The sequence below is a fragment of the Excalfactoria chinensis genome, chromosome 4 (genome assembly GCF_039878825.1).
Source record: "Excalfactoria chinensis isolate bCotChi1 chromosome 4, bCotChi1.hap2, whole genome shotgun sequence".
NCBI classification, from domain to species: domain Eukaryota; kingdom Metazoa; phylum Chordata; class Aves; order Galliformes; family Phasianidae; genus Excalfactoria; species Excalfactoria chinensis.
The window spans coordinates 20,591,797-20,611,425 of record NC_092828.1 but is presented as its reverse complement, the minus strand read 5'-3'; the positions used below and the strand labels follow the sequence as shown (position 1 = coordinate 20,611,425).

The window sequence follows — 19,629 nt, the reverse complement described above, 5'->3', positions numbered from 1 at the left end:
GCGGAGTTTCTCTTACCTCTAAAACTAACAATGACTGCTGAGACTATAATTATTTTCTTTTTAAAAGTTATTTCTGCTATGATCAGAATGTTTAGTTTTCAGAAGCAAAGCACAGAACTCAAACATTGGGTGCTCCTGTGATTTGATTCTTGGGTAATCATGCAAAACACAAGCTATATCTACAACTTCCTGATGCCGATTTGTGTGTTGGTCAGCTCCTATGCCACACACCAAAGCATGAGAAAAGACAATCATCTGTAAGCATGCACAGGTGAATGCAATGGCTGCCTTTAAGTAAAAAAAAGACTGGACTAAGAAAAGAGTCCCTCTTTCTTTAGTACACAGTAGGCATAAAATCAAAGCATGCCACAGCAGAGGAACCATAACATACCAGCTGGCCAGGACTAGGTGGGGGGCGAGGGGGGAAAAAAAAAGTTGGGATGATCTTGGATGCACCGAAGTCTTTGTAACTGCAGAGGTATTGGTCCCTTATAAATGCTTCTGGTCAGTGAAGGGCTCAAGTACAGGCTTAACATCAAGGGACAAAGAGGTTTTGTACAAATTACTAAAGACCTGCGTTGTCAGGAAGTGACTTTATACACTACACAATAGAAATTCATGCAGACTGAAAAGAACTAGGATAATATCTTGAGCTGAACCTCTGAAGATACCTCACCAGTGGCTGAAATAGAGCTTTAACAACACTGCACAAAGCTCTCGAACGACATAAATATTTTGCTCAAGCAAATTTTGCCTGCCTACTCAAGCATAGAGGACACATTATCTAAAATATTTTAAGGATATTTACCTGCTTTCTTTTCTGTCCATAGTAAGTTCAATAAAATATACCAAGAAGTCTGACTCATTGTTTACTGTTAATATCATATCTTCTCTATTTTATTATGAGAAAGAATACAGTCCATGGCAAAATATTTTTGGAGAACCTACCTAGTGGTATCAGGGAATACTTTATAAAGTAGCAAAATGTGAGAAAGGGAAATCACGCACAATATATAAAAATACTCTGCTATTTCATATTTTTATTTACATTTTTAAAAAGACTGCAAGAAATCTTTTATTTTAGGAATCTGGTATTGTCTGAAAAGCAATAGGTTTGCTTTCAGCATACTTTAAACAGAGCACTTCCTAAATCACCAATAGTGGTCAATGACCTTTTTTTTGAACTGTTGTTTTTTTTTTTTCCCCCACTCAGTGGATGTGAATCTCATCCTTTTATAGATCTGAAGTGTGTTAATTTATAGATTTCACTGATTAAAAAAACGTTGCGAGGCTGCAGAGTTATTTCTTATAGAATCATAGAATAACTTAATATGGAAGCAACTTCTGAAGGTGCTATTACCCAATCCCATGGGCTCCTGGTCCCAAGGAGAAACCTACTGCTTCCACAAGTCATGGCATCATCAGCCAGGATTTCCTCTGTGACAAATCTTGCCTACTAGTATTTAGCTCATTATCTGGTTAAACACATAGAACAACTACAGTCTTTAATCTCCTACTAAAACTTTAAAAAGATGTATTCAAAACAATAGAATTTCCTTACATTTCAACAGAAGCTAAAGGTAGATAAGATAAACTTTTCAAGTTCATTTTCATTTTAGTGAAAGACCTTTTATTTCAGGTCTTATCTTAAGTGACTTCATGGCATTTTATTAGACTGCTTGGAATCTGCTCTACAGCCCCCTTGACCTCAATGATTTTCTCCAGTCACTAACTTCAACTCTTATCTTCCAAATGTTCAGTTCTTCGGACTACTTTAATTACCAGCTTTCTCCTACTCTTTGTTGACATTTATGCCTCCCACTAAGATTTAATACAGAAAGGGAGGCAGAAAGTTTACAGTTCCTCTATGCCCTGGATGACGACAATGCCTTCCAAGCTTCCACCACTTTATTTTTATGTACGTAAACACACTGTGGTTCCCATCAAAGCAGCACTTGTGCCAAGCACTTCAAATCTGTGGGTGCGTGGAATCACCTTTGCTCTACGATTTCATGTCTCAAAGTGTTTGACCCAAAATTTTACCACTGTACGCACTCTACTCATCTCATTAACAACTAACTTGCTTCTTTCAGCAACTTTACCAGCTGTGTATATTACTCTGTCTCACAGTTCTGTACCTACCACCAGCAGAAGTCAACTTTAACTGCATGGGTTCAAAGCAGAAGGGAAGCAGCATAACAATGATCAATAATGGGTAGCATCATTTCTCTTTATAGTACCCAATACACATGAGGTATCTCACATAACCAGAGAACTTGTGGGTAGTTTTTCACAAGGAGAGCAAAATGAAGCACGCTCACAAGATTGAAAGGGGCAGCACCAAGAGCAAACTGTCAGGCTAACTACACAGCAGGGATATGGGCGGGGAAGGGCTGTGACACCAGCCTGTAAAGCATGACGGTAATAGCTTCTCTACTTCCATAAGGGAAATCTCAGCAGCTGAATATCATCCCAGACCTATGAACAGAAAAGTTACCGTGCTTCCTATCTACCTGTAGGTATGGTTTGCTTTGTTAGTATTTGAATGGGCATTACACAGGGAATGGGATAAATCAGAGCGCTGGGGCTGACTCAAGTTTTTCCAGGATGTATGCAGGAAGCTGATGAAGAAGAATGCACTAAAAATGTTCTGTATGGGGCAGAAAAGAGTCATCTGCTTAAACCTAGATCCTTTTGACCTGGAGACTGGTGGCTGAGTGATACTAGCACACTTGGAAGTTAGTGACACAGCCTCAACCAAAAGTGGAGCTCCACACAGCCCATGGCCCTTACAGTTAACATGACTTTGTTATACAAGTCAGAAGTGTGACAATACTTCCTACAGGTCTATAAATTGCCAGCTATAGCAGACAGATGGACCATGCATGGCATGCTGACTCTACACTACCACATTTGCTTTATCACAGACAAATCTCATCTTGAGAAGCCTCTCTGTAGCTCCTTAGACTAATGGAAATAGTTACACTTTTGCATAGTAAGACCATTTGGAGAACATTCCACTCAATTTAAATAGACACACACAACACACAAAATTCCTTTCTAAAAAACAGGATCTGCAGAAAGCTTTTATAGATTATTGTAAACAAGTGCAGAAATAGAACATAACTGTACTCAATGTTCTAGCAAACCTGGACCAGTGTATTTAGTGGTGGTGTTTCCTCCCTGAGAGATGCATCATTTTGCTGACACATTTGAAAGTCAATTTTGTTTTTTAACAGCTCTGAAGACATACCTTCCTTAAACTCCAAAAGACCACAAAATCTGGCAAAGTTTCCACAAATAAAACCATAGAATCACCAGGGTTGGAAAAGATCTTCAAGATCAGCCAATCCAACCGTCTATCTATCACCAATATTTCCCACCAAACCATCAGCACAACATCCAAACATTTCTTGAACGCCTCCAGGGACAATGACTCCACCACATCCTAGATTGCTGATTGCCTTTTACTCCTCTCCATAAAACAGAATAATCAAAAATAAACTGCAGTTAATGGAACGCCTCCGTAGGGATTTAGAGCAGCAATGAACGCAGGGACACCTCAGTGGCTCTGAGAGAGGTACTCCTACAAAATCTGCTTTTGGGAAGCCTATTAGCACACTTTATTCCATATGTGGAAAGCTTATTACATGGTAGCAATTCATTCTTCCCCAGCCCCTTTCTCTGCTTGCAATGCAAACCATTCCTTGCCATCTTGTATAGCTTTGTCAGCCCCTCCACTCACTACCATAACTTCCAAACAACAATAAAGCAAGTCAACAGGTATTTCAAGTAACAGGTTAACATACCCACAGCATTACCTTCCCCATCATTTGTTTCAAAGTTTTCTTACCATACAATTTTACAAATGAAATGACAATTGAAGATGTAACAGTGACTACTGGTCATACCTGAAGGATTCCTGGCCCACATTTTACAAAGTGACTACTTAGCATGGAGGCAATAACAGTTGTAAAGCAATAGCTAGAAACACCTGTGCTCATTCATTATAAACAGACATTAAATCTCATTATTTTTGGTAGTGGAAGCAGCTCTCTTACAGGGTTGAGAAAGGCCTAAGGCAGAGCTGGAGGCTCAGGATGGCTAACAGGAGGAATCCTATTCTTAGATGGTTATAAATGGAAAGAGTCGGTGATGACACTTGAAAGTTTTCAGGGCAGGTTTTTTACTTTTTATTTTTTTAACTGAAATGTGAAAAACAACAGAGTTTAAAACAGGAAATGAGTTACTGAGGACATTTTGGGGGGAGAAAGAAAACCATCAGGTTAAATTCCAATAGTACAACAGAAATCAGGTTATCTCCGTTTCATTGGCTCTCAAGCTTTTATTGCCGTTAACAAAGTAGGTACAACTGGCAAACTAGGGCAAATTTCAAACAATAATAAGCCTCAAATTGTCCTGTCTCTTTTAACAATATCCAAACTCCAAACAAGAAGGGAAAAAAACTTGAGTTGTCATAGATCCTCATTCCAACTGAAGTTATTTCTAATACAGGCCTCTTAGGCAGCTGATTCAAATGAGTATCAGAAGTTCCCCTCCTCCAGAGTTTTATTTGGAAGTTTTCATTGGGGAAGGAGAAGGAAACGCTATGAACAAACTGACTGGTGCAATGTGCAAGTTAATCTGTGTTGCTCTACTTGCAACAGAGTTAAACAGCATCTCTCTTACTCTGCCAACACAGTCAAGTGTCCTGAGGGATGAGAAAGCCCCACAGTCCTCCTCCCTAGGACTGTTTGGGGTAGAATGTGATGTTTTTCATGGGAAGAACCTTTTTTCAAACAGTAAGTTTATAGAGGCCCCAAGGGAACCAGAGTGCAGAAGGCAATTAGCTTCTTTCAGCATTCTGCTGAACTGGTACAAATTGCAAGCAAACCAATATGCTCTTGGAGAAATGTGGATTTGCTGCTTTGTTGTGTAATAACAGATTGCAGCTGCCTCAGGTCAACTCACATATGAGCAAGACTGGAAAGCAACAGTTAATCTTCCCACGGACATCCCCTTCACAGGGGAGAACGCCTTGAAAACAATCCAATTTCCACTTCAGAAAAGTAGTTAGAATTTAAGTCACCTTCTCATGTGACAGGTTACTGTGAGCAACAAACATTATTAAAACTTGTTAGCTATGTAGCTCTGGGAAATCCATATATATGGTTTTTACTAGCTGTTGGTTGTGCTTTTGTTTTGTTTTGTTTTTTTCTAAAGTACATTGTAAATCATCACAAATAGCATATTTGTTACAAATTTACTTCATTTGAAAATTAAAACTGAAATCAGGTGTTTGCCAGCCTTTGTTTCCTATACAAACGGTCTTCTTCATAACAGCCATGTAATTTACAGACCTAACAAAGGTTGAAGTTTAATACAGTTCATGCTAATGTAATGTAATGTAATTTTGAGCAGGCATTCCTAATGCAACAGAATGGAAAGGGAGGAAAACCAGTATAAAAATATACCTGAATAACCCTCAAAACCTAACAAGACCCTTAATATACTGGGAACATACAGGAAAATTCTTAACAAGCTACAGAACTAGTCTCTACTTTGACTTATGAAACAACCAACACATAGAAAGCGTACTGACTTAGCACTATTTATTTTGGGCTATTCAAACTAAAACATTTATTATACAAATTTAATGAAAACAGCTCAGCCTTTTGTGAAGAAATTTAGCTATAGTAGGACAGGTCATGGTTCCAAGTCCCCTGGAAATAGTTTCTAATCGTTATCAAGAAGACTCCACAATGCAGTGCTTTCCTAAAGACTTTCTGCATTTGTGGAAAGATACTGATGCAACGTTAATAGGCAGCAACATGAACAGAAAGCTATTTACTCAAGATCCTCTCCATTAAGATATAGCCAGATCACATTAGGGGAATTTGCTAATTTTTCCTCCAAAGAATCATGCAATCGTTGTCCTAAAAAGCAAGTGCTTCCAATTCCTGTTGATAATAAATACATTAAGAGTATGCTTCTTCTCTCTTGGTAAGTTCTTAGGATGGCCATACGTTTTAAAATAGGTGAAAGTTCAAATTTTTTTTAAGCTCCTTCTCACATCCAGATCTGACAAAAGCCTTGCAAGAAAAGAGTTTGGAAAAGCATCTTTGTAGAGCAGTTCTTCCACAAACCCTTACAGAAGGCATCTCTAAAAGTTACAGTGTAAAACCTACTATGCCAAGTTAAAAAAAACCAAAACACAAGATACTAGATATCTACAGATATCCAAAGAAGATAATTAATGAGGTATTCAGAGGAAAATGACCACCGTGGAAAACGTGCTGCCTAATTACAGGCTGCCTGCAAGACAGCATTTCAACGCAAATGCCATCATGGGTTGTAGAAATGCATCAACCGCAGAGTTAAGCTACAGACCATCACCCTAAGTCTGGAAGAACACCCCACACAGCACGGCATCACACCCAACAGCACCTGCCTGGGCTTTTGCTGATTGATTGGATCTCATTGCTGATTGATTGGACCTCATTTGTTCATTTAAACGCTGGCAACTGCCCTGGCTTTCCTCTCACTCTTTTAACTGCTACAAGGCAGCCAAGCACGGACAGTCAAAAGTGAATTTGCATGACCCACAGCAAAACACAGATGTCACTGCTCTTTTTAGATAAAGCTGCACATTCAGCCCTACATGGACAAAAGTTGTCAAAACATCGATAAAAGGTGTCCCCAGGACGAATGGAGCTAAAGGCTCATTCCTGACAGCCATCCCAAGGACAAGCCACAGTGTCACCCTAGAAATACCTAAGAACAAGAAGATAGATTTTAGCAGTGCTTCTGGATTATGGAACTGGTCCCTCTTGCTGTTCTGTGTTTGATGCTACAAGATTGCTATTCTAAACCTACCCAGTTTCTTCCAGAAGTAAATTTTCCTTTTATTTATTTATTCATCCCCCCAACCCCTCCCCAAAGCCCCCCTCCTTCTTCTGGGTTCCTTTAGAAAGTGGAATGGTAACTACCAAATGGATACTACCAAATGCTGAACTTAGCTAAGCTGGATAATTCACACAGCTACACCCCTTTCACAGTGACTGAATTCTGACCTTCACAGTGTTTCCAAAGTATTCTATACTTAAACACTTACTCACCAAGGAAACACAGAAGTGAGTGGTAAGCATTCCACATTTCTAAAACAGATGTCACTGACTTAACGAAGTCCCCACAAAAAGCTGGAGGGAGACACAAGGATGATTCCCTATGGGTCATGCTAAGAACCTGGCTGAAGGAGAGCAGGAAGGAAAGGAAGAAAAGTTTTCAAGGAAAGACTCATTGCACGTGTTGCTTTCTTTGACTCAAAGAATGATGTCAGCTGTAGGGACTGCTGCTATTTCAGCCACACCTAATACACAAGTGGAATGGGCTCTTCTGTGTTTGCTCTGGGTAACTACCAATAGAGTTCTAAGGACAAATATCTCACACATCACTGTCTAAGATATCAAAATACTTCTAATAGATCTCCTTTTCCATGGTTTGCTTTTGGGGAGATTGGAAGCTATAAAAAGGTCCAAAGAAACAAAATCAGCATTAAACATTTATAGAGCGCTAACCATCTACATTGCCATGTCAGCATTTCAGGGAGCTCACCTCACTGGTACTATAGTAGCAAAGCAATGGTCCCGTAAACTAATAAAAACAGGACTTTTAGTTACAGAGCTCCTTGAAATAAACACAAAAACTAAAAAAAAAATAAAAATGTTTGCTTGAAAATTCAAGAGGCTGCTCAGCTCAGCGCTGCCATTTTCAGTAGCTGACACTGTGCCTGTGTAACTGCACACAGTCTGCTCTCCCCTCAGCCCTGCAATTTCACTGGCTATCTGTACCTGAAAATCCTGTTTGGTTACTGCATATCAAAGATTCCCCCTGGAAAAAAATGAAATAAAAACCAACACTTTTCTGATGATGTTGTAAAGGCACAAAGAAAAAGTCCAAAGCCTTCTTCTCTTCACAGTGTTCCTTTTAGTGACAGACAGAAGTCTAACACCCCCAGAAAGTCTGGACAACCTCCTTAGGCCTGAGATTCTCATGTATTTAAGCACCGATTCATCTCAGAATTTGTTACTGTAAATCTAACCAAATCCAAATCCAATTCAGATGCAACTCGGTACAAATAACTCAATGATGAAAGCAAGATTCAGGGGTTACATTTTTCCTTGCCTCAGCTCCCCAAGTTCCATCTGGTTTTCCCCTCCATTCCTCATCAAATGCCTGTCCTCCATGCAAATAGGAAGAAAGCTCCTCCTTGATCACATCTCTTGAGATGTTCTTTACATTCTTCACGTGTATCTTTACACAAAAAAAGAAAACCAAAAATCAAACAATACAGAGGCACAGATTTTTTTTACCCCCTCTTCCATTACTTAAGCCCCATCTTCCATCAGCTTAAACAGATAGACCATAAAGGTTTCTCATTAAAGAAAAGAAAGTACTTATATGCAAGCTGTAAGTCAATTAACAGTGTTCCTATTGAAGATTTACTTGCTTAGCCTCTAGTCAGCCTCCATAGCATACATAAAACCTCATCTCCTTCAACTTTAGGAAATGTTTCTCATCATTTGACTCAAATATCATAAGCATTTATTGGCTGGCACAGGGCAAAAAAAGGTACCAACATCCCCTTAAAGGAGAGGCTTCTCAAATACCACTGCTTCTAAAGTCACACGATGGTGGAAATGACAAACTGGAATCATCTTGCAGCTCTGTGAGCTGGCTTCTTCAAAGCAGTGTTTTGCCCAACCTTTCTCTCATGGCTATTTCTATATGGGGAAGCCAGAGTCAAACTGCTGTGTTCATTTCCTCAGAAACATCTCTAGCGCACATCATATTAGCCTTCCAAAAAGCAGACTACGATTTCAAGCAGTACTTTAGATCATCGTACGTAAATCAAAGTTAAGCTGACATACCACACATACATACAATGAAAAAATCAGAACTTAGTTGCACTGTCTGCCCCTAATGGGATCGGGAACCTTCCCTGATCCTGCAGGATCTCCTGGTGTTTTTGCTACACTTTGGCACAGAACACATTTACCATGTGAGGACGGTTAATGGCCCTGATTCTCAGAGAGCCTTTTAGTGAGGGGAAGCAAGCAGTTTTCAGCTGGAGACTAAATGTTTTGTTTTGAATTGCAGAGGACAGGACCTGTATTAAGCAGCAAGATCAGCTACCTCATCTGCCTTATTAAATCTGAAAGTCCACAATGAACCTGAAAGTGGATACTCATAAGAAATTAATTCAGAAAAACATAAACAATTCAATAGAAAGGCCTCTGTCAGCAGAAATCTGCATGACCAGGAATTTCAGTATGGAAAACCTACACCTCGCTAAGCAGCCTTAATGCACCTTGCAGACACAGAGGACACTGCCATACACATCTGTACAGCCACATAAGGGCTGCGTGAGCCTGCTTGCATCTTGCGCTTGTCCCATGGGGACATGTGAGCAAAGGGAGTGTAACCAGGCTGTGTATTCAGAAAGGAAAAAGCAGGCGGGAGAATAAAAGTGAAGCAGCTCTGAAGAGAAGGTATCTGCTGAGTAAGAGCTGCTCCACCGCGGGACCAACTTCATTGCAAACGCTGAGCGCACATTCCACAGTCACTGCCAGGCCCCCGCAGGGCCGATGAGGAGTGACTGGCATACAGAGAGCAGCGGGTGTGTGAAACTGGCGGCGATCTGCACTTATCTGAGTGCCGTCAGCTGGGGACGATTGTTTTACCCCAAAACGAAAGCTGATGGGGAGAAATATAAGCAGAAGCAAGCTGCCATTCTCTGGCGGGGCACGGTGTGAACCCGGCACTGACATCTGCCTCCTGTAGGAATCTGAAGCTTCCCGCACTGCAGGCATCCGGCCTGGGAGACAAGTGAGGTCTCATCCTTCCAGCTCAGCCCCCCGTGTTCAAAGCTCTGAGATTCCTTCTACAAGAGGAAGCACAGCACTTAAGCCTTCCCACCCACTCAGTCCTGATCCCTGACACTGATTCTCACTTATTTTTCTGATTCTTGATGCAGTATCCAAGTATTCAAATACATTTAGAAACAAGGCAACAGGGGTAAATGAACCAGCCTTGAAGGAGGGCTGTACACCACAAGATACCACCATCATTAATTCACTTCTCTAAATATCTTATCATCTTAGAAGTAAGATGGGTTTAAAACTAAGGCAGGCTTAATAAACTTCAAAGCTTATGAAGCTGCAGACAGCGTCAAAACGAACAGTGAAGAGGGCTCCTTGAGAGAACAAATCTTGGCTAAAAAGCAAGTCATTCACTAAGGGATAAAAAGAAACCCACAGGTGTTCAGCTACGTTGGAAGCTGTGGGAATGAAAGGCCAAATCAGTACACTTAAACAAAACACCCTCCTAAGAGAGTATGATATACCCTGAAACAGAGCAGGAAAAAAAGACAAAATAGGCCTTTCAGAACAGAGAGGAAAAGGAGAGGGAGGGATCTCTTGATCTTCCTCATTTTCAGCCTCTCATCTTCTTCCAGAGGCAAATTAATTGCATTTGCAGTTTCTGACCTATGCTATGCAGTAAACTGTCACTCCCATGCACTCTTCACTAGAGGCCTATTAGGCACTCATTCAGAAAAGTAATAACAAGAATGGCAAAACATCAACAAGATCACTTCTAACAAAGCACACTGAATTATATTAGGAAATGCAATAAAAACAATTGACATCTACCATCAGTACTCCAGTAACGCTTAAATGATCAGGTTCTCAGCCTGAGCTCCAAGATTAGCCATTCATCCTGCAGCACCCGCAGGCTTTTTGCTGGTGCTGGGGTCCCGCTCTCAGGGTGCCTGGGGCAGCAATGAGAAGCCCTGCTGAGCCCAGCTCCCTCCTAGGATGAGTGGAAAATCGCTGTCCTGGAGCATGGGAAGAACAGAGCTACAGACAGCTGGCCAGGGCTGATCCATTCACCACACAACCATCATCACAAAACAAGCCTTAATCTAGATGACATAACCTTGCTTTTACATTACTTTGCTTTACTTTACCTTGTTAGCTTATAGTGCTGTAGACAAAATTAGCTGAAGCTAAGCACAACTTTTAGACTGTATATGGTACTTTTCTTCTGTAATTAGAAAGACACGCTATGTAGAAATGGCTGAAGTAGCTGAGATTCTGAGCATGCACTTACTCAAACTGTCCATCTATACAACTTAGGCTAAGAACTGCTTCTTACTTTCTATTTATTCAGTGGTCAATTCTTATCTATGGCTTCTGCAAGGCTGCTTCTGAATAGAATCTTACATTATAAAATGAAGTCAGAATCATAGCTAGGACTAAAGTTGGTGGGCTTCATTATACTTAAAGTAAAGCTCTACTAAATATCATGGGAAGAAGTGCTCTTAGCAACCCTTGCTATACTGTTCTCTCCCACTGGTGAATTGATGGCATGCAAGTACACCGTATCTTGTTAAAAAACTGCATTTCCATGTATTATTTGCAGAATGAAAGTTTCGATGTAACAGTTAATGCAGTGAACTGAAGATCGAAGGACCTTTATGAAAGTGTCTGTGCTGTCTGTCTACAGCTGACCAGAGTCAGACTGCGCTTTGAATAAGCTGCATTGTTAGGAACTTAGTCAAGGATTTCCCTGAAGTCAATTGTCTGATTTTAAAGAACTATGCAGGAAAAACAGGTATAACTGTTCCTTTTTTATTTAGCTAATTTTAGCAGACTAAAATAAGTCACTACTTCAAAGGTCGTTACCCACCACGGTGGGCAGCACCAACCAACACAGACTTGGGCAGAGCTTCTCCTCCAGCACGCCCCAGGACTGGGCCTGCAGCACAACACAGCTCACCCTAAGGAGCCTGTGCATAGACAGGAGACTAATGGGTAACACAGCGCATAAAAGTGGCAATGAAGACACATTAAAAGGTAATGCTTATACAAGCACTAAGGACTGATTTTACAGTATGTGGGGGTACATTACTTCACCTATAAGTACCTCCAGGCCAGGGAACCTGCATGCAGAAGGTACTATTGAAGCCTCAGCACTTTGTTCCTGGGTGGGGAATACTTTCAGTGCCCAGCTTTGTTTCCATGGGGCCGTCTCCCCCACACCCTGCAGTGTCTCCCTGTTCTGAAAGGGGCCACCATCTTCCAAGCCCCGGCACAGCCTGCAGTTGTGCTAGGAGCATCCAGCAGCGCTTCCTACAGTTTTACTGCTCATATGTTGGCAGGCAGAATAGCTTTCTCTGCTCACAATCCTCATTTTATATTTTCTCAATACTCTGCCTAGTATTCCCTCCCAAATTAGCCCTGATGATTAGCTGCCATTCAAAGAACAACACTAACCACTTGCAAGGAAACAGCAGTGCAATAGCTGGTTTTGAAACCTCGGTAAACACTTGTGAGAACAAAATCAAGAGTGCATTCCTGCAGGAGCCCATTTCCCCCAACAGAAGTTTGGCCAAGTCTGCACACCACGGACTCTGCCCTGTGCCCCCCCAGCCTGCTGTTTGCTGACTAGTGGCTTTGTGCTCCTGACAAGCTCACAGCAAGCAAAGGGCACAGGCTGCCCCACACCACGTCCTGTGGGATTCACCCATCACTCTACCTACAGATGAGGCCAGCGTGCTCGTGGCTGCTGGCACGGCATCATTCCCTCTGGTAGCACATCACTATGAGACAGAGGCAAAGTGATGACAGGAGAAGGAACTGCTTAACGCACACCCCACCTGGCAGCTACTTAAACAGGTTCTTAAAAAAAAAAAACAACCAACCAACCAAAAACAGTGGGAAGTGGAAAGGATAAATTTCCACTTCTCTGAGCATAGCTAAAAGCAAGCAGATGCCTTTCTAAGACAGAAGAGCAAACCCTCCCTGCTGGGATCTAAATGGATGTGACATGGACGTAGTGTGCTCCCTCCTGTCACCTTCCCAAAGCAGGGATTCCACCTGCTATGTGTTAGAGGGCTACATACATTACAGCCATACACAACTGGCCCAACAGACCCAGGCTCTATAGACTCAACAAGGACCCACAAGTTTAACTTCAAGATCTAGCCTTATTTTTTCAGGTTATTCCCCAGAGGAACCCCTAACTCTGTCTGTCACAGAGCCTGCCTCACCCCATCCCCTCTGTGCTTTCTGCCGTGTCTCACTAAAGGATAACATAAGTATCATTTTAAATCCAAAATGACTCCTATTTTGGAGAGAACAACAAAAACACGTTTTTGAAACATCAGCTCTAAACTATGTTCCAGATTTGTTTAAGCCACCTCTACTGCTCTGCATCCACGCGTAGCTCCACGAAGTGTCGTAGAAGGTACTATTGAAGCCTCAGAAGCAAAAGCCTGCACCTCACATACACTGCCAGACTTCAGTAAGCCAAATAAAGGCTAGCTGAGGGCTGTGCATACGTTCTGGAGGAGGGGACCGGGAGGGGGGTGAAAACAAAGCAAAACAAACAAAAAAACCCACAAAAAGTTTTAACCGATCGGCAGGAGCGCAGTTACACGTATTCCAAAGCCTGCACGAGGCGACTCCAACACGTACCACGCCTTCCTGCAGCTTTCACCGCTGCTTTCCCCTCCGCAGCGCAGCGCTGCCAGCCCGCTGAGCCAGCTACGGAATCTCACCAACTTTCCCTCTCTGCACGCCCCGAGCCCAGTCAGCAGCAGGGCTCCGCCGCCGCTCCGGAGCCCCCCGGAACGCATGCCGCCCATCCCGGCCAGGCCGTGCCCTCCGCCTACCTTGGCCACCCAGCTGAACAATGGGGACATCCTCCCGGCAGCCAGACGCCCCGCGCTCCGTCCGCTCCCCCCGCTGCCTGCCGCCTCCCCTTCATGCGCCCCAGCCGCCCTCCGAAAGCGGCGTCGGAAGCCGCCCGCCCAGAGCGCTGCCCACGGCGGCGCCGGCGCGGGAAGAGCCGGGCAAGGCCGGGCCGGTAAGGGAAAGGAAAAGAAGGGAAGGGAAAGAAGGGCCGGGCCGGGGGCCACGTCCCGCCCCCACCGCGCTCCGCCTCCTCCAGGGAGCCGGGGCTCCCCGTGCCGGGCTGGGCAGGCTGCGGGCTGCTGGGGAAGGAAGGAGCCGATAGTGATCCCGGTGCTCTTTTGAGCAGTTCGCAGTCACTCAGGATTCACAACTCCCATAAAAAAGCGCCGCGCGCGGTCTGTATCGTTTTCTGAGGGTACGGCAGAATCGAAGTCCAAATAAAATCTTCCACTTGAAACCACTGTGAAATGTTACATTTCTTAGTCAGGTTGACCTTTTCTAAGTTATCGAATAGTAACTCACATCAATCACAAATAGACCTACCTCCAGAAACGTCACAGGACTGTAGAAAGGTTTGGGTCGGAAGGGGCCTTAAAGATCACTCTCTGTGAGCACGGGCACCATCCCTACTCCAAGGCTGAACAACATCCAACCCAGCCTTGAATGCCTCCAGGGATGGATGGGGCACCCACAGCTTCTCTGGGCTGCTTGTGCCAGCACCTCACCACTTGCATTGCAAAAAATGTCTTCCTACTGTCTAACTTTAATCAACCCATTGCTAGCTTAAAAGCGGTTCTGTCATGACATGTTCTGATAGTCCCTTTCCGGCTTTCCTGTAGCCCCCTTTAAGTTCTGGGAGGCCATGATAAGGTTTTCCTAAAGCCTCCTCCTCTCCAAGCTGAACAAGCCCAGCTTCCTCAATCTCTGTTCATAGGAGAGGTACACCAGCCCTCCATTCATCCTTGTGGCTCTCCTTGGGACCTGGACTCCAAAGTCAAACACAGTACACCAGGTGGCATCTCTTGAGAGTAAGAAAGCTGTCAGAGCATTTCAATAGTATGAAAGTCTCCAGCAAGTGAGTGGACACGACTCACTTCCCTGACAGGAAGGTTTTGAGCTCAGCTGCTCCTCTGCTAGCCCATCTCTGAGCACACAGCCCTGCTCTATGCAGTAGGGCTGCACAAAAACAATTGATTTTCCTCAGTTTGGAGGAAGGACACAGAACTAGGGGAAGAAACGCTTGGATTTCACAGGAAATGATCTGCTTGGGTCAAACAAAAAGCCCTTTATTTTACATCCCCTCATAGAGACAAAATAGGGATTTGCAAAATCTAAACAGTACGGCATAGCGCTTCATCCTACTTTTCTTCCCACCACAGTTCATCTGCTCATAGTTAGATGAAGAAGCACCAAATGCAGCTTCTTGCTCTGCCCAAAGCTATGCTCATCTGACCAACCAAACTGCTGAGGAATGCTATGTGAGCAGATTAGAAAACAACTAATCAGAACACAAACCCAGAATATTAAGACCTACCTAAAAAAGGTGGCCAGCACTCACTCTGGTGGTGGTCTCAAAGGTTTACTGGCATGATAGAGGTGAGATATTCTCCCTGCTGCTACTGCCTATGATGTATGGAGCACATACATGAAAAAAAGGGCATCTTTTCTCTGGGCTTTAAACTTGGCACCTTACAAAAACACCAGAAGCACTTACAATTTACGTATGTAAACTAGGTTTACTTCAGGCAAGAAGAATGCAAGAGCATCATGTGCTGCTTATAGCTGCACAGTGTGTCTGTTCTGCGGTGGCAGCATTAGAGCTGTATTTCTAAAATGCTGAACACAAACAATGTTATGTCTAAATGACCATTTCTGCCCTTTCCTCTGAGGAGATCCTGCCAGCTTGGGAACTTTTCCAGCTCCCCCTTCCTGGCTGGCACCCTTCCACAGTTCCAAACTAACAATACACACACATATCCTCTGCGTCTCCATTAAATGCTGATGTCACTCAGTAGTCTTGGCTTCTAGCCCTGACTACCACCAGCTCAAAGAGCTGGCCTCAGTGTGTCACTTTGCAATACTTAACTTCTAAACCTGCTGCCTGCAGTTGTTACAGTGATGTATGTACAATTTATATGCACTCAAATCTTCAACATGCTACAGGGCTAGAAGGAAGAGTGCTCATGTGTTGAGTGCACTGAATTAAGAGATAAAGTAACAGTGAATGAATTCCAACTTCTGCTGTTAACATGATTTTCAGGCATGCTATTTCATGACATTCCATGCTTTAGTTGGTTGAAAGGAGATGTATATGCCAGCCTGGAAAGAAGAGGGATTGGGTACACTCACAGACATCTGTTGGCAGCTAGGTTTTATATGTTCAGTTACAAAAATGTTTGTAATGCATTAAATTCCTCTGTGTAAATGAAAAGGTCTCTGTTTTGCTCACCTTCCAAAAAAGCAATGTAGCAGGAACAATAACTGCATTCACTTTCAGGATATTCAATTGAAAAGGGAACCTCTGTATTTTTCTGTTTTAAATTTGGCTTGTACAAATAACTCTCCAAAAATACTAATAATCCACTTTGGGTAAATGGAAAAAATCTGTATTGCATAAACAGAAAGTAGCACTTGACACCTTATCTAAGTGTACAATCTTATTTTAAAAAGTAACCCTCGTGCATATGTACAGTTCCATGTTATGATGGAAAAAATTAGCAAGATATTTGTGCCTCTTTTTAAACACAGTAGCAATTAAAATGCTTCAAAGCCCCAACCGAAAGCTTACACTGTCAGAAAAAAGGATTCTTCCATTTTATAGATGTCCTTCAGAAATGTACACGTACACAAACACCCTCATTATTTCTCCTGTCTGCATTAAAAGAAACCATTTGGGGAGAAGGAGAGAAAAGGGAGGTACACGTTCTATTAAGAAGGAAGGAAACGATACCTTCTAACTCAAAAAAAGGAACATCACCTGACTCACCCTCCTCTGATTTTACCTTTCTTTAGGTTTAATGGCCATAAATATTTTTTAAGACTCTTCATAGTATGTTCCCACTGAATGAAGCCTCACAATAAATTGCATTAATGGTCACAAACAATTACCTGAGAACTGGCCTCTCCTGCTGCTTTTGTTTTAATTTTGGTGGTGGTTTTATGGTAGACCCCATGCCCATTTTATTTTATTTTGGCCCTGAGACCCTTTCCTTAAACCTGCTTCTGCAGCTCTTCTCATGAATTACCCCTCTGCCCAAATCACCCCATACAAGCTCCCTTTATGTCTTCTTTTCCTATTAGGGTCTCATCTACACAAAGTCTTTGTAAGTGCAATTGAGAAAACATAGGAAAACAATAAACCTATCGGTAGTTACCCATATTTGCTATCTGGCCTATGTTTCAAACATCCTCAACTTTTATCCTTCGTTACTTAGTTTTAATCATTCATTAAGATGTCCTTGAGGAGCTTTGTCTCATGCCCTCCCATTCCAAGTAGTGGGCTAGATTCTTTCTCCTTTGCCAGAGGAAAGAGATAGAAAAGAAGTTATTATTACACTAATAATGCTTGTCATAAGAATTCTCTATATTAATAATATTTTGTTAATAACGTACAACTATGTTAAAAGGTACCAAAATAACTCCAGAATATTAAGCCATCTCTATAAAATTTTTAAGACAAGACCAACAATTAATCCGGATCCACTGAAGAAACTACTGAAAAAAACAGACTTCCCTCTATCCAAATATTAATCATAAGAATGAACTTTGTTAGTCATTTCAGCTGAATTATAAACAAATTCCAATTTCTTGGTGCAAAATAAAATATTCATCATAAAACCAACAAACCACCTCAAACAAGACCTGCATCAGCCCCCTGAAGAGAAGTAACTGGCTGGCAGCAGCTATCCCCTTAGGCAAAGGAGCCCACTGTCAGGAGCTATATGTACAAACTGAAGATGAAACCAAGTTCTCAATGAAGAAAACAGCATGGCTTCTTAATGACTTTCAGACACTCAGTGGAAAGGAAAATGACAGTGTTTTGGGTAGTTTTTGTACACTTTGTTTATCAGTTAGGAGTGTAGACTAAAGAGTTTTGGGTATCTGCTAACCAGTAGTAGCAAGAAAAACACAAGCCTTTGGGCTGGTGCCTAGAGATAACATGTAATCCTCTCCCTGTGCAGCAGACTGACAGAAGAGAATGATTTGTCAGAGTCCTGGGCACCAGCCTCAGTGACAGAACTCTTTCCAGACTCTTTTGCAGATCTTGGCATCCGTGTGATTATCTGTTCAGCTACAGAACTTGTAAGTGCTAAGAAGCCTTGATTCAAGTGAAGGAATAGTGATCCTACACCGTGTATGAAAGTAGAATAGGAGTCCAGGTTCATATGCTGCTCAGCAGTGGAATAATGTCCTCCAAATGCTGTCCTGCAGTCAATGCTTGATCAACAAGAGCAAGATCAGGAGAGTATGAGACAATGAAATGATTCATTATAAGGTTAAAGCAGCTTTATGAGTTGCTGCCACTATCTTAAAATTCTTCTCCGTGGGTCTGATATGGAAACTTTTATCTTCTGCCCTATTGTGAGGTGGTCCTTCATGACAGCAGATGGTAGGCAGGTCAAGTGATGTCAAGAACATCTAAGATATCCTGGTACAGAAATGCCCGCTGTGATGTTAAGGCAACAGTACATGGAGAAAGAAAGTGAGTAAGGTTATCCACAAAAAGTATAACAATAAATACAATCCAGCTGTAGGATCCTGATACCCATCCATATACATTGAAGCTATCTAATGCAAAATGCTCAGCTGGACTGAGATCATCCTGACACATCAAATGCTTCCAAAAACACCAATGAGTAAACTTTGGATTGGCAAACATTATGCTGGATTGAGTATTTTCTGTCTTCTCAAAGAGAGGAAAAAAAACCCTTGAAGTCATCAGGGACTTTGCCATGGGCACTGACTAATTCAGCTAAGGCAAAATCACATTTACATTCTCCCATGATCAAATATGCACTGCTGAGTGAGCTGCTTGTGAGCAACTGATCAGATGTTCATAAAAGAGAAAACAAAACGAACACTGACTAAATATCCCAAACCTGCAGGTAAGTCCAGGCAGACCTGTAAAGATACCACTTCAGTCTGAATGGTTGGAGGCAAGAAAACTACAAGGATAATATGGGAAGCAAACAACAGGGGAAACACTGCACATAGTAGGAAATTGCCAAAAGAGGCATCAGAGGTTCCAAGCATTTACACTGTTTTGGGATGGAGGATTTTCTGGCAGCTATGTAACTGGAGAAGGATGAGCGGAGCAAAGTGGCAAACTGCACAAACAGAGAATGGAGTTCTAGACCAATGGGGTTGCTCCTACCATGCAGATACAAAGACAGGTGGAACCCTTGAGATCATCAGTGTGATCCTGACTGTGGCTGAAGCAGACGCCTCCCACATCCCTCCCTGCAGGCCAGTAGTTTTTGCTCTTCTCAGTGTGACCAAGCTGAGGGGCAACCAGCTGAGCTCTACAAGCTGTTGAGAAACCTCCGGGAAAAGGGCAGCTACAGCAGCCTCCACAGGAACAATGCACATCTGTACACAGCCCCTGACATGATCAGATAAAGCATAAAATAGCAATGATGCCAGACTGTTGTTTTTTTAAACACAAATCCCACCCCTGGCAACAGGGCATTAAGGATGGGATAATTAGAGGTGGATTAATATCCCCTGACATTGAAAGAAATGGCCACAGAAGGACTTTGTGCCCTCCTCCTCCAGCCTCCTATGCTTCCTGCTTCCTCACGGCAACCACTGAGAGCTCTCCAGAACAAAAACCACACAAAAAACTGAAAGTTTCAGAATGCTTTTCTGA

At 42.5% G+C, this 19,629-nt stretch overlaps 1 protein-coding gene across 10 annotated transcripts in view; it reads right to left on the bottom strand.

Moving 5' to 3' along the window:
• The window catches only part of TBC1D1 (TBC1 domain family member 1), a 93,413-nt gene that overhangs the window by 51,317 nt on the left and 22,467 nt on the right, over positions 1 to 19,629 (bottom strand). For 2 of the 10 annotated variants that reach the window (XM_072334787.1, XM_072334788.1), the window contains exon 1: positions 13,739 to 13,943. The exons of the other annotated variants lie outside the window; for them this stretch is intronic. In XM_072334787.1, coding sequence (XP_072190888.1) covers positions 13,739 to 13,768 — 30 coding nt within the window. In that variant the 5' untranslated portion in view covers positions 13,769 to 13,943. Of the gene's footprint in view, positions 1 to 13,738; positions 13,944 to 19,629 lie in introns of those variants that run through there. 10 annotated transcript variants of the gene reach the window in all.